Source organism: Grus americana, chromosome 1 (genome assembly GCF_028858705.1).
Source record: "Grus americana isolate bGruAme1 chromosome 1, bGruAme1.mat, whole genome shotgun sequence".
In the NCBI taxonomy this organism is placed as follows: domain Eukaryota; kingdom Metazoa; phylum Chordata; class Aves; order Gruiformes; family Gruidae; genus Grus; species Grus americana.
The window spans coordinates 118,465,359-118,480,717 of NC_072852.1; the positions used below are offsets into that span (position 1 = coordinate 118,465,359).

General features: G+C 38.3%; 1 protein-coding gene across 6 annotated transcripts in view; it reads left to right on the forward strand.

The window, feature by feature from the left end:
* Positions 1-15,359, forward strand: part of DOP1B (DOP1 leucine zipper like protein B) — a 51,071-nt gene that overhangs the window by 12,832 nt on the left and 22,880 nt on the right. For 2 of the 6 annotated variants that reach the window (XM_054813547.1, XM_054813553.1), the window contains exons 3-15: positions 452-633; positions 735-905; positions 3,363-3,552; positions 4,394-4,492; positions 5,193-5,316; positions 6,038-6,138; positions 6,577-6,691; positions 9,218-9,338; positions 9,843-9,962; positions 10,571-10,676; positions 11,267-11,458; positions 12,292-12,985; positions 14,528-14,799. In XM_054813547.1, coding sequence (XP_054669522.1) covers positions 452-633; positions 735-905; positions 3,363-3,552; positions 4,394-4,492; positions 5,193-5,316; positions 6,038-6,138; positions 6,577-6,691; positions 9,218-9,338; positions 9,843-9,962; positions 10,571-10,676; positions 11,267-11,458; positions 12,292-12,985; positions 14,528-14,799 — 2,487 coding nt within the window. Of the gene's footprint in view, positions 1-451; positions 634-734; positions 906-3,362; positions 3,553-4,393; positions 4,811-5,192; positions 5,317-6,037; positions 6,139-6,576; positions 6,692-9,217; positions 9,339-9,842; positions 9,963-10,570; positions 10,677-11,266; positions 11,459-12,291; positions 12,986-14,527; positions 14,800-15,359 lie in introns of those variants that run through there. The other 4 variants (XM_054813548.1, XM_054813549.1, XM_054813552.1 and 1 more) reach the window with 4 other exon arrangements.

A 15,359-nucleotide genomic window follows, 5' to 3' on the forward strand; every position in this document is an offset into this window, starting at 1 on the left:
TCCCATTTAATCAGGCTTGCTTTGGTTGGTAGGTTTTTTGTTTAAATTGCGGCTATACATGAAATGAAAGTTTACAAGGAAAGATAGTTATTTAATTCTTACTTTATTCCCTGTCCTTAAAAGCTGAGATGCTGCTCTTGTCACTTCCCTACTTCTCCTGGAGACAGGATAAGGGTACCCTGTCCCTATCCTTGTCCTGTCCTTTGACTTCCCTTTCCAGCCTCTAAGCAAAGTAAGACCAAACTTTTCTAGATTGTTCATGACTGATTCCACATGAAAACTCAATTGCAGAGTTCTGCTGTTTCAGTGTAACAAAATGCATTTATGAGAGAAAACTCTTGAATGCATTTAGTTCTTCTCACTGGGCTAGTAGGAAACCTTTGACATGCAGTCATCATTTACATCATCTTTTACATTATATCTATTTATTCTCATCTCCTTTCTTCCACAGGCTCTTCAGAGTAACCTGAAGTATTCTCTATTGCCAAGACGGCTGATCATTAGTAAAAGATTATCTCAGTGTTTGCATCCAGCCCTACCTAGTGGAGTGCATTTAAAGGCACTAGAAACCTATGAAATAATCTTTAAAATTATTGGGACGAAATGGCTTGCCAAGGATTTGTTCTTGTACAGGTAAACTTCTCTTTAAAGGCGCATGCATTTCAAAGTCTATTTTAATTATCTGAATTTTTTTCTTATCTTTTTTATTTCTTTTTTTTTTTTTTTCTTTAAAGCTCTGGTTTGTTTCCTTTGCTGGCAAATGCAGCAATGTCAGTGAGGCCTGTTCTCCTTGGTTTGTACGAGAAATACTTTCTTCCTCTCCAAAAGTCCCTCCTGCCTGGTCTTCAAGCCTTTGTAATTGGACTGCTGCCCGGATTGGAAGAAGGATCAGAAATTTATGACAGGTGAGAACTAATATTAACTTAAAAGGAATATACAGTGTGTTGCTTTCCTAGGGAATTCTCCAGAAATTTCTGTCAGCTGTCTATGTAGAAGGCTTGATAAAAGACCTTCTAAGGGTGGAAGAATGATGAGTCCCTGAAAGATGCAACGAATAGTAAAACCCTTTCCCCTTCTGTTTTCATCTCAGGAATAATAAAAGAGGAGAGAAGAGGAAAAGAAGGGTTAAAAATAGATGTGCTGAGAGAAAGAAATAAAAACTATTTCTTAAAGCTCCTCTGAACTCCTAAATAATTAACCTGACTCCCCAAACCACTGCTCTGTCGATAAATTCTATTTAAATACTGTAACACGAGAGAGAAGCTGAATTCTTTCCGGTCTTTCTATACCAGATACTTACCCTCAGGTTCTGAAAACACAAGCACGAGACAACTCTTATAAAATCTATTGTAGAAAAATTATCTCTGTCACTCTTGGGTGCCCCTGGCAATAATGACAATGGCATTCAGTACAGTGGCATTCAGGTTCAGGAAGTATGCTGAGAAGAGCAGCTCAGCACCCATTTGTGTAGTGGTTTTACTTCAGTTACCACAACTGTTTTGTAAGATCTTACAAGAACTCAGCCACTGTAGGTTTCATCAAAATGTTTCTTTGCTTAAGGAGTCACTAAATGTTTCATTGGTAATGTGCTTCCTTCTGTATTACCAGTCTGGATGTGTTGGCTGTTTTCTCTGCCCTTTTTGAATCTTAAATAGCTGTGTGTACACTTAAAAAAAAAAAAAAAAAAAAAAAGAGCGAGATGTGCTAAGCTGCATAGATTACAGTTGATAAGCAAAATACTTCTACACCTAATGCCTCTTTTTAAAAACAAGTATTGAATTGAAGGCTCATTTCAATTGCTGGAGTGGCTAAGAGTAGATTGCATGTGTTCCCAGCTTGGTGAGTAGCATTCAGTTGCCAACTCCAGAACGTCAGATCTATGGACAAGTATATACCTCTCATACATCTGCTGTGGAAACATGGATTTTAGTATGTGCTTTTTGTCAGGCAGGCTTATAAGTGATGGTGTATAGTTTTCTCTTTCCTACAGCACTAGTTGCTGGGGACTTGGGGGAGAAAGGGATTCCCTTGGAACTGAATCTCCTGTCTATCTGAAGGCTTTTTAGGGAAACTGAACTTATTTTGAAACCGACTTAATGTGAAGCAGTGAGTTAATAGGAACGGCAAATTAACTTCTGAGATCCAACTACTGGTTTTATTATATCTCTTTTCCCTATTCTTGATGACATTGTTTTCCTCTTTGCTTTGAACAAACAGGATCACAGACAGGAACTGACTGTATATTTCACTGTGAAAGATTTATGCTAAAACTAATTTAATTTTATATTTTGTGAAATATAAAAATTACATGAGAAAGTCTTTTTTTAGTTTACTCATTGTAAGGAAGAAAGATAGACCAGGATATCTTGTTGGAAGATGTGTTAGATAAATTTTAAATTCAGCTTCATGAGAGACTCTCCACTGAATATTTTCAGAATCTTGAACATTGAGGATTAACACTAATACATCCCCTGCTGTTCCTGAAAGTGAGAAAAGTACTAGCTCAGGTCGTGCTTAAGCCTCGACACTATTTCCTTCTTAAGCACAAATATATGCGTGAGTTTGCACACACGCACACACAAAATGAGAAAGGAAAAATGGCTTGGGGGCTACTTTATAAAGAAATGGAAAAGAATATCAGATTTTGGGGGGGAGGGTGTTCCCTCTTCTGTGCTGGACTTCCTCCTCTTTTCTCACTTCTACATTCCTCACATGAGGTTTTAATTCCTACATTATAGTAAAATACCAGAGTACTGACAGAGTTGCCAAAGCAGAGAATGTACCTTCAGTCATGGGACCTCCAGTGTGATTGCATTTAAACTAATTTCAGTGTACGGGTCATGTGTGCAATAACTGACAGTGTGTCATTTTATCTCATGTTTTTCTTTGTTCGGTGACTTACAAATTGAGCCCATTGATTTGTAAGTACAGATACATAGGATATCTTCCACTTCCCAGACTGAGTAAAATAGGCTTTCAGAGCCTAGCATCATCTTAAATTATTTCCAGTTCAGCATTGCACACCTCTCACCATAAATATTTTGCAATCAGAGCTACTCCAGTAATTTGGTCAAAGCTTAATGTCTGCAGGCAATTACTGGAGAAGTTTCCAAAGTATGCACAGAAACTTTGTTTCAGTGAGCGTGCACAGTGACAAAGGATTGAGTGTTTTTTGGATTGTTTTTGTACAATCAGATGCTGGCCATCGTCATGTGAAAAGGGTAATACTGGCAATACAAAGATGAGGAAATTAAATAAATTATGTCAACTACAATACTAATTCTGTGTATAATTGTCTTTTTATGGTATAAAACTGAACTAACAAAAATCTGTTTTATCATGGCAAATATATTTCCATACAGAACAGATGCTCTGCTTGTGAAGCTGTCCTTATTGATGGGCCAAGAAGTGTTCTATGGAGCACTCTGGGGCAGTGTCCTGGTCAGCCCATCCATCAGGTTGCCTGCTTCTCTTTTTGTTGTCAGTCATATCAACAGAGAGCTGTCTGGAAAACAGCAGAAGTACATGCTTGGCACTGATCATAAGCTCACAGTAAGTTTATTACACTCCCCATAGAACAGTCTTATCTAGCATAATACCAGCATACTAGCAGATTGCACCTTCTCTGCATTAAATTAGAATGACATGCTTTAAAAATATTTTGGAGAGAGAGATGGAATTGCTTAATACGGTTGTTTAATGGGAGCATCTCACCTGAAATATAGCAGAGAATCTCCCATACTGGTTTTGGTTAGCCTGCAGAATGCAAGTCTTCTGAAGCTTCTGCAGTTTTTGGTAATTGGTACTGCATACAGCCTTAAAAGACTGACTCTGGTTCAGATCAGAAGACAAACCTGACATCTTTTCTCTCTGTTCTGAATTTGCATTTGAGGTTGAAGACCAGCTTTTCTATAATGCAGTATATACAATGTTTAATGTGGATTTCTCAAAGTGTTTGCAGTCCTGTCTGGAAGACAATTCTGAAATTTAGTATCTCTATTTTTTCAGTAAACTGAAAATCTTCAGTAGGTAGTAATTTATGTTAAACTTGCATGATGGAATAACTGTAATGCTAGCTAGAGTACTTTAATATCTGCATTTTGTGAGGCTTCACAATCTGTCTGATAGCTGGTGATGTCACACTGTGATATTCTGTATTGTTACAAAACCAAGTATTTCATAATTATTAATGATTCTTTTAACAGTATTCCACAAAACTTTTTAAAACTCATTTTGGAGGCAGGAGTTAAATGGCCGAGTAATTCTCCTCTTATTTAAAAATATATTCACATGTAACCAAGTTTACTTTCTTTCCTTCTTGTGGTTATTAAGAGTGATTGTAGTTTAAATGCTATGAAGTAAAATGCTGTTGTGCTTTCTTTTCCTTTTGCAGATAAAGTCTTTGTGTGTATCAGTATTGGATTCAAATGTCCTTGTGCAGAGAAACACTCTGGAAGTGATTCTCTTCTTCTTTCCTTTTTATACAGCTTTGGTAAGAGGACTATTTTGGTATTGTCGCACGCGCACTTTGTGCAGGAAGATGTCTTCTGTGAAACCAATCCAACTCCTACCTCCGTTATTGCCAAATGGCTGAATTTTGTACCTTCAAAATCAATGAACACATTTTGCAGTTTTTGTTCTCCCATCCATCAATTTTAATACTAGAGGAGACTCTTCTGCTTCTCAGACTCCTTACAGCTTCAAATGAAGATGTGCTTTCGCAGTGAATACTGTGTGGCATTTGGAATGTGCTTGAAGTAGTCAGGCCTGAGAAACTGCATACGGAAAAAATATCGAGCTCCTCTTCCAAGTAGGATTTCAGCATTTGGAATTTTCTCCTCTAAACTAAGACACTTCTGTTAAAGACGAGGAAAGAAAATATTTCTTGAAACAAGAGCTGTTCCCCATCATTTCCTAACTTACCTAGTAGTGTAGTCAGTATTTTGAAAGTAGCAAGTAATTTTAAGGCATAACATAATGAAGTCTTTAGTATTTGCAGCTCAACTGTAGCTCTGTACCTTAAATATGAAAGTGATCACAATTGTGCCAGATTCCCTTTCTTGGGATTTTTAGTATACAAAATATTTTATTGTTGATGGTTTATTGCCTTTTTTTTTTTCCTTCCCAAAACATAAACTTATTACCAATTTGACTGGTTTCGGTGTTCATAAACACTGTGTTTTTCATCCTAGGACTGCAACGAAAGCACTATTCTATTGCACAGGACTGATTTAGTCCATATTCTGTCAGCAGCTACACAGACATTGTTGAGGAGAGACATGTCACTCAATAGAAGATTATACGCATGGTTGCTAGGTACTGTACAACATACAGTGATATTCAATATTTTGAATACCTAAGAAAAAAAATCAGTGCTTAAAAATGTAATACACTTTTTCAGCAGTTAATGAATGATGATAAAATAGTGTTCTTTAGTTGCCATTTATTAAGTACCTGTTTAACAAAATAAAGCATTCATTTGGGAAACAAGTCTTCTCTTCAGAGTTGAATTCATTTCACTGTCCTGAATCACAGGGTATCTATCTGATGAGTTATTTCTGGTCCCATCCTCAGCTCATTCTGAAGTGGTTCAGTGGACTGAAGGGAGTGTGGTGCTATTTTAACCTTGTTCTTCTGGAAGTAATAGTCTATTAATTCCCATGTGGGCTTAACTGTCAAGGATGGACTATAAGAGAGCTATAGCTTCTCCCCATCTGCCTCCTTTTAACAGCGTAAGAGGCGGCTAAAAGTGACAGGGCAAGAGCTGAAGCCATGTAGTTGCATGAAGGCTGCCCTTCCTGACCCCATGTCTGGATCTGGGCTTGGTTTTGATTTATGTTCAGTGTAGCATGTCTGGATGCCTCAAACTGCGATGTGTGGGCTGTCCTTGGGCAGTACGTGAGCTAGTTTCAAGCAAAGTGGTGAAATGACAAAGATTAAAAACACAATGTAATGTCAATATTTGTATAAATGACATGTGTAATGCTCTGTACTGTAGTGTTTCTCTGTACTCCTGATGTCTCTGTTTATCTTGTAGGCTCTGATATTAAAGGTGGTACTTTTGCTGCAGACTCAACAACTTCTGAAGACCATGCTGTTTATTTCTTTGGAAAATATTCTAAAGATCTTTTGGTTGAGGTTCGTGTTCATTGTAGACAGATGATCCTTTTAAATGCTAGTGCAAACTGTGCCTGGAATTCTTCTGGACTTGGTTTGTCCTTTGGTTTCTGTCCCTAAAGTTAACATCCTTTTGGTGGTTATATTTTCATCCATCTGAATGCCTGCTGTGCTGTATTTATCCCAATATTGTATGTGCTTACAATGCAAACGGAATCTAATGAAACTAAAGCGTAGCATCTTTGATGAACTACCTGAATTATTTAAAAATGCTTCTCTGAATAAGATCAGCCTTTGACTACAGATGAGAAGATATCATTGATTTGTCTACCCTGTATGGAAAATTGAAGTTCAATTGTAGTCAGTACTAAACAAAATCAAATTTAGAAGCACTTCAGGTCTTAATAAAATGGCAATCTCTTTTCTACATATAACATGCTGATGTTTTCTTTTTACTAGAGTTTGATTGAAATTTTACATCAGAAATTCCCAGAGTCTGATACAGAGGAACAGCATCAAGCTTATTTGAAACCCTTCCGCATCCTAATCAGTCTCCTTGACAAACCTGAAATAGGTAATGTTGCTCGTCACTTCTGTTACGACTGCTAACAACTGTTACAACTTGGTGTTCTTCACCTTTGACAGTAGGACTCAAGACGACACCCTGCACAATTCTTCCTAATTCTGGACATGCGTGTGTTGTGTATTGGTCTGCAGGAGGCTGTGTTCCTTGCCTTGGACCTGGTTCAGAACGGTGCTCTGGAGCAAGCACCCTCTCCAGGTTATGTCTGGCTCTTCCTCGGGCACTCCACTGTGTAGCATGGACGTCTCCTAGGGAGGATAACGCTCTTCCACGCCCAGAACTGTGATCTGAGGGGCTGGTTAAAAAGAACCGCTTCTGCCCTAGTCTCAATATGCTGCTCAATTCATTCTTTGGAGCTTATTCTCTAAAATACTGTCAGGCCTCCTTATTATTCTGTCTTACAAAGTGGCTTCTATCTGGAAAACCACTGGTACTACTCTTGCCTGGGTTTCTTTCCAGTGCTTGGTGGTGGTTGTGGACTTTCCTATACGCTTTCATCAGACTCTCATGACCATGTTGCTTTTCCAGACACTGGAATCCTGCAGGCAGCTAACCTATGGTGATACTGCTGCCAAAATGGGCAGCACCCCTTACCTGCAGGTGCTCCAGCTACACCTAACCTCTCATGGGTGTGGGGAGGTGGAGGTGCCTTTGTTGGCGCTGCTGGCTTGTGCTGGCCTGACGCTGCCGTGGGAGCAATAGTTTGAGACTTCATAACTGAGCTGTGAAGAATTTCCTCCTCCTCCCTGACTGTCACATGTCTCTTCTGTTGTGTACATGACATTGCCAACACCAGAAGGGTGAGGCTCTGCCAGCCCATATTTTAAAGGGCAAGTTCTCCTTTCTGCACCACAAAATTAGGCTAAAGTAACTTGACAGATTTTTAGGATTTAATAAGATTCTGTAATAACCATGTACAGATAAACCTTTGAAATTATATTCTGTTCATCTGACAGCTACAAGAAGCCTACGGACTGATTAACTGGTATTTGTTAGAAGCTAATAGAGTCTTAGTGACTGACTGTGTCCCAAAGTGTTGTTCTAGGTATTATCCTGGGTGGGGCAGTGATGTTATCATTGACCAAGCCTGTGGCCTTAGAATAGAACTCATGTACTGAGACTAAGCAGTTGGTTTTGCAGGCTCTTGTGTTCTGGTAAGCTTATCTTCTTTCATGGATCAGGAAGGTCCTGTTAAGCACATTTCCTGTTAAAGAATTATCAAAGCACTGCCAGGGAAAATGAGGATTCTGTATTGCTTGTCTAACAAAAGAATGTTACCTTAGTAGAAGCAGTTGTTAGTCTGTTTATAAGGCAGTGGTGCTAACGTTTCCTTCCACTGGTTTTAGCTGGTTTTAAAAAAAACCTATTGTGATTAAAGCCTCTTATATAACACATTTTTATTTCCTGACAAAAATGCTGAAGAAGGGACAGTTGACTAGGGTTGTTATATTATCAATTTCTTGATTAATCTAATTTAGAAAGTAGATGACAGATACTACCCTATTGTATGTTTTATTTGGTTGACAATCAGTGTTAATCTGAACTACAGTAAGGGTTATTTAGCTGAACTGCGTTATTCAGTTTAATCTTGCTGTTCTGGGCAGCTCACAAAATATAACTTCTTGAGCCTTAAGCCAAGATGAATTTCACTTCCTTTGAAATGGATTTAGCAATGCAACTTTTTTTTTTTAAAGATAGCAAACTAAAACATAACAAGAATCTTTGATGTTTTCTGCTGCTCTTAGTCAATTTAACTCTTTTTTTCTTTTTAGAAGCACTCATTGGAATGCTTTATACACTAATTTTTTTAATAGTTCCATGTATAGGACGTTGTATTTACTATTTGTTCACCTTCTCTATAGACAGTTTAAGATAAGACAAAGAAGTGCTGACCCTTGAAAATTGGGTGCAGTTGTCAGTACACATCTAAGATAAAATTTCTTCTTAAAACTGTTTATAAATATGCATTTTTAGTATATATGTAGGCATTTGAACTTTTCAATTTGCTGATTTTTCCAGCTTCTGTCCCTCAAAATTTAATCAAGGTCACTATGTTAAACGTGTGTAGGGAAATCTGCTTGTTTTCCTTATGGATACAGACATGGTGATTATTTGCAGCACATGAACTGCAGGTTTAGGGTTATGATTATGTCCACTCATAAATGGATGCAGTGTAAGTGCCTTACAGAAGTGACTTAAGCGTAGCATAGAACCAGTGCTATGGCTTTCCAAGTATTACTTTAAAACATTCCTAAAATGGACAACAGGTGGTATTTAACTAGAATTTAAAAAAAAAACAAAACAAAACAAAAAAAAACCAAACACCCTACATGCTTAATTTTATTTTAACTGGAAAATCTGACATTTTAAAAAGCCACGTAAGCATTTTATTCCGACTTGAGTGCTCGTCATTTTTTAGTCTAGCTACCCCTAATTTAAGTCTATACAAGTTTGTAATTGAGCTGCCTAGCAATCACTTTGGTGCAACTACTGGATTCTTTCTTCCTTCAATTGTAGGGCCGCAGGTTGTTGGGGATCTGTTCCTTGAAGTTACTAGAGCCTTTTATTCCTACTGCAAAGATGCACTTGGTTCCGATCTCAAGCTTAGCTACAATCAAAGTGGCAACATGCTTGCAAGGTATAACTACAAGTTTTCAACTATGAACTGAAACTGTATCGTTTATTTAAGCTAACTTACTAAGATCTGAACAAGTTGAGGAAGGTTGGATTTTTAACAAAGTGACCTTCTGCACAGAAGATGAGTTTTTTCTATGACTTCCCTTTTTCCCCACACAGGCTTGATTTCTCTTTGATTAGCACAGAAGAAAATGAAGTACACTGCATATGATAGGTGGTGATTAAATCCAGCTATATTGGCCAAGAATCAGTCTGGTGACAGAACTCTTAGCCATTTGCTTTTCAAAGTTGAAGGCTCGATTTCTTTCATCTTGAAGAAAGATGCTCAAACTCTAGCTATTCCAGAATTACTTACTCCTTGATTTAAAACAATCAGTGTCTTTTAGCTTGTAGAGAAATGGGGGGGGGGGGATTCAGAATGCATCAGCTAATATTGTGATGTGCATGCTCTTAGAATCTTCACTGACATGTTTCTTTTTTTTTCTTTTTTTCCCCTTTCGCACAGTGCAATCAAAGAGAACAAAAATGCTTCAGAAATTGTCAAAACAGTCAATTTGTTGATCACATCCTTAAGCACGGATTTTCTTTGGGATTACATGACCAAATGTTTTGAAGATTGTTTCAGGTGTTTATGTTGTCAAACAATAGTGCTGCTTTTAATAATACCTCTTAAAAGCTATCTATGTAAGATAATAAAGTTTACTGAAGCATTTAAATTCTGGAAGGAACATAATAGATCTTAGAATCAGACAGATATGTGAGTTGCATCCTAAAATAATTCAAGAATGCGAACAGGTAAACAATTAGATGGAAACTAGCAACCTGAGAACAAAAGAAATTACTTTCAAAGAAGGAATTTCCTTTCAAAGAAGGAAAAGGTTTGGGAGGGGAGGTGGAGAGGTCTTCCTTGGAAGAACAAGTGTTTTTTCAAGAAAAATAAAGATCTCTGACTTTTTATCTCTTTCTAAATATAAGAGAGAAGATTCTACTTTAAGCAGTAAGATAGTGTATAGAGATTCAATCTGAAAATTAGAAGCACTTTAGCATCCCACATGCTACAGTTTAGGTGGTTTTGACAGAATGTTTTATCCTGCTGTATTAGAAGTCTCATTTTACTTTGCTTCAGAAAGCCTAGCAGTTCAGTATTTTGTACTGGTTTTGATGAAGCTTTTTTATTGTAACGAGAATTTTGGCAGGAAAAAAGCTTACAAAATAATGTTTCTCTCAATCCAGAAACAAATCCACACAGATGAGATATCCTCTTGAAAATATTAGCACTCCTCCTACAATTTCAGAGCTCTGCACACTATTGGTGTTTCTTCTTGACGTGATTCCTTTGGTAAGGCAACCTGAAGTTAACTGCTTCAAAGTCTTAAGAAACTTAAAATCAAATAAGTCATATTGTGATTATCTAAAATGAAAATAGGCAAATTGACTTATGTGTGCGTATGCATGCTACCTCCCGCAAAGTAGAGTTTTATGTGCTGATTTAGATATGGCTACCTGTGCTATTGCCTAGCAAAATAATTTTTTTTTTTTTTTTTTTTGCATTTTAAAATATGGTGATTCTATCAAAGGAATGAAAAAAAAGTGTACCTTTTTGCTTCTCGGGTAAATAATTTCCTGGGACTTTTTGGTCTGTTAGTAGCTGGCTGAGATATCGTAAGATTTTTAGGGTGTGATTGATAGAACCATAGAATTGTTTTGGTTGGAAAAGACCTTTAAGTTCATCAAGTCCAACCATTGACCTAGCACTGCCAAGTCCAATTCAGTGTTCATCATGTAGAATGAAGAAAAAATGAATAGCACTGAAGAAGTTTGTACAGTTTAACCATTCATGAACTGACTTTATCGATCATTGATCAGTGTTGCTAGACAGCTGAGTAATATTATGTGATAACTATTTTAAACAATGCTTATTTATTTTAGGAACTCTACTCTGAAGTGCAGACTCAGTATCTTCCACAGATGCTCAGTTATATGGTGCAGTCTCTCCTGGAAAATATGGAAGTATTAGGTTTACCAGAACTCACTCATGCCTTAAAGACCTGTTTTAAGGTTCTTAGCAAAGTGCAAATGCCCCCTTCCTATTTGGACATTGAGACAGGAAGTGGAAACGGGGTAGGTGTTTTTCAGCTACTCATAGATGTTTAAAATTCTTGGTGACATAACTTATTTTAAAATGCTATTTCTCCTAACTTAAACCTAGGTGATAACTGCAGCAATAAAGATTTTCGAAACTTACCTTCTCTGGCCCCTTCCAGAGCTACCCGATGCCTTGTTATTCTTACTGAGTATTCAGTTCTGACTTGTTTGAATTATTTGTGACAGTGAATGAGTATAGTCTTGTCTGAAACTGGGGCTATAATGCTGTGATCTTAATGGCTTTGAAAAGGCACTCAGGATCATGCAGTTGCTAAAGATTCGAGTTGCCAAATCAAGTCCAGCTTTACAGCTGGTTAGGTCTGCAAGGCTTTCAATTAATATTTTAGTTTAACACAATGTGGTATTATTTGTGTGCAAGAGACCATGATAGGGAATGAGGAATAGATGGCATAAAGCAGTCACACAAGTGCAGCCTGCCAGACTTTTGCAGTAGAACAAATACATGCATTTGACTAGAAATAATCCAACAGAAGTAATACCATTATAGTGATGAATTGATTTTAAGGAAACATTTCCATTTGCAAAGTATCTGTAGCTATGGATCTGTTGTTGTTTGAGTCAAGGTGTGAGGATTATACAAATGTTTGTTAGGTTTTAAATGCAATTGAATTGAACTGCTTGCAGATAACTATGTCTTATGATTTTGTAAAAGTAATCTGTATCTCAGTATTGCAAATACTAGGGGTTTTTTTTCTGTCATTGCTGTTCCGCAGTGCCTGCCACAGTTCTATGCAGTTTAAAATGATCTACGCAGTGCCACTCTAACCACATTAATGTCTCTGTTTTAGAGCCCAGTGAAAAAGGAAAATGTGGACATAACCTTGGAGACTAAGTCTGTGCTGCAGGAGGAGGATGAGACTCCATTCCCTCCCCTGAAGTCAGAAGACAGTGGCATTGGTCTAAGCGCTTCCTCTCCAGAGCTCTCTCAGCACTTGGGGGTGCCAGCTGTGACCCTTGAGAGAGATGATGTCTGGAAGAAAGGGGGGAGCATTCAGAAGACTTTGTATTGCATCCAAGAGCTAGTTGCCAAGTTCTCCAGTAAATACATTTTTGGGGTGCAATTTCGAGAAACGAGTAATGAAAGCATCTCAGCAATGAATCTGAGTGGAAAAGAGAAAAAAGAGAATGGCTACAGGTTACCTGAAAGTGCTAGCAAGAAAAAGAGCCCATGGGATGCAAAGCAAATCACTGTACCTCAGTTTAAGCAAATGCTTTCAGACTTGTTCTCAGTTCGAGGGTCACCGTTCAAGAACAAGAGTTCTAATCCTCTTCCTTCTGACCGCAACTCTGGTAATAAAAAGGAAAAGGAGGAAGAGGAGTGGGACTTAGAACAAGTGATGCTTGTCCTGGGACCCCTTAGAGTTGACTGCAAGGAAGCTTTCGCTGCGGCTTGTCACCTTTTGTTGGATTGTACCACATTCCCAGTCTATCTTTCGGAGGAGGAGATGGAACAGTTGTATCTCTCTCTGTTTCAGGTTCCTGGTAAGAAAAGATTCCTTTACTGGGCAACTTCAGCATTTGAGGATGCAAATAGCAGTGTGAGCTTGGCTATTTGCAAGGCAAGTGACCAGGGCCAGTAGTAATGCCTTTTGACAGGACTGAAGACAAGCTGCATGCAAATTAAAGACATACCCACATCAGTATGTGTTTTGTGTCTTGCAGCTGAGGGACAATTTTTACCAAGCTTTTTAAATCCACAGTCTTTTGAAAGCTTTCACTACAAATGTAGCTGAAGGGATGAAAAGACCCTTTGACCTGGAGAGCCTTGTGGCACAGTTCAGGATTTTCAGGAAATCCGTCCCCCCCCCACCCCTTGCCATCCGTGTGTGTGTGTCCGTCCTCACCCCCAAAAAAAGGATGTGTTAGAGGAGGATGGGTGTAGATGGAAAACTGGAGCTCTAAACAGTAACAGAATCAAAACCAGCTCTTTCTCTAACCCTCAGAAGTCAAAGGAGTCAGATGTAAGCTAACATATAAAAATAATCTTGTATAATTGGAGGGCCTGTTTGTTCTGGAATTCAAATTCCTTAGCTTTAGCAGGAGCAGTTATTGGCCTGAAGGCTAGTTGACAATATAGGTTTGTAGTGAATGGAGAGGTGGGAAACTTGGAAAATTGGGTTTTCTCCTCACCTCACTACAAATTTCTGCTGTCTTTCTCAGCAAAGTGATGATATGCCTACCATCTACATGGGTGAGCTGCCTGCCTGACATGAACGCTTTTGCATATTTGCCGTGCCTTCCATGTGGTCAGCAATGTGGCTGAACTTAGAAGGCTTGCTTTCATAATAGTGTTTCTTTGGAATATCATCCTAGGATTATAGAAGTTTATTTTCAAAATTCTTTTCAGCTGCACACCCTGGAGAATACAGTAAGGTTTAAAGCCAAAAGGAGAGAACCTCTGATAATGAAGGTCTGGGTTGAATGTGATAAAGAAGTTGTCTGATGTGGAGAAGGAAGAGTGGTCATTTTGTTGTGGTAGTAAAGCAGTTAAAACATTTGGGTTTGAAGCCAGAGTTGTGAACTCATACTTCAGACTGTCTCCAGTCAAGCCTTAATAAAACTTTATCTGGTTATTAACTCAGTCCTGAGGCAAATATGGCTTGACTTGACGTTAGCCATACCAGTTCCTTGTGTGCTTCGTGGTTTCTGAAATGATATGCCTCATGCTACCCAAAAGAGCATCCTTGGATCACCAGACCTCTATTGTTGTTTTTCACAATGACAGCTGGAAAACAGCAGCTGTAAAAACTAGTTGTGAATAAACATAAACTGGAAAGCAGAAATCCACTAGTTACTGGATCACTGAGGTCCTGCAAGAGCTTTCTGCTGGGAGAAGTAGGGAAAAGAATGTAACTTGCTTTGAAGCAAGTCCCTTCTGAAGTGCGGGATTTGATGATAACATGACAGTTGGATTTGGGCAGTCATTTTTGTCTCTTGGTCCTGTGAGCTTGATTGAAGAATTATTGAAAATATGTCCATAACCTTGAGATTATTCAAAAACTTTTGTCTCACTTATGTTCTGAGGAGGTTGTGATGCCAGCTTCCCTCTGTGGCTGAAGTCCTTAATGACAATATGCTGTTGTGTGAACGACTGCTATGTTCAGAATGTGTCCATCTTCACACTGCTGGAGGTGATCAACCATTCCCAGTCACTGGCGCTTGTGATAGAAGACAGAACGAAGCGGTACAAAGTGTCTGGCCACAACCCCTTCTTTGGAAAGCTACAGATGGTTACCCTTCCTCCCATTGCTCCTGGAGTTCTAAAGATCATCTCAGAGAAAACAGATTTCTACCAGGTGTCAATTTTCTTTTTCTTTTTTACTGCCCAACTACACTCTAAGGATGGGGTGGGAAAGGAGATGTTGTTGGCATGGAAGTTTGGGGGAAGCATGTTTGTGTTACAATAGCACGAGGCAGTTTTTTGCTTCCACAGGCATTTAAAAGCCATTGCATTCTTCTTTGTGTGCTTCCCAACAGGATGTTCAAAAGTGGCAGGTTATTTTCAAATTGCTAGTTGGTTTTGTGCCCAAATTCTTGGGGGGCAGGTATAGTTGATTTCTGACTTAAAGGGTTTGGTTTCATTAGCTTGAAAGCTGCACTTCAGAGAATTTTGATATCACTCTAAGTTTTCAGATAAGAGAAAATGTGAATAATAATGAGAACATCCCGTCCTCCTTGTTTTGACTATACATATTTCAAAGATGCTTTCCTTCTCCTGACCATTTATTGATAGTAGTGTTGGTATGAGGGTTGGTTGCAAGATTTTTTTCTTAATTATTGTTTCCAATTGCTGTGCCTGACACATGTACAGTCTGTTAAGTTTTAACCCAGAAAATAGAAGCAGAAATGCTTTTCT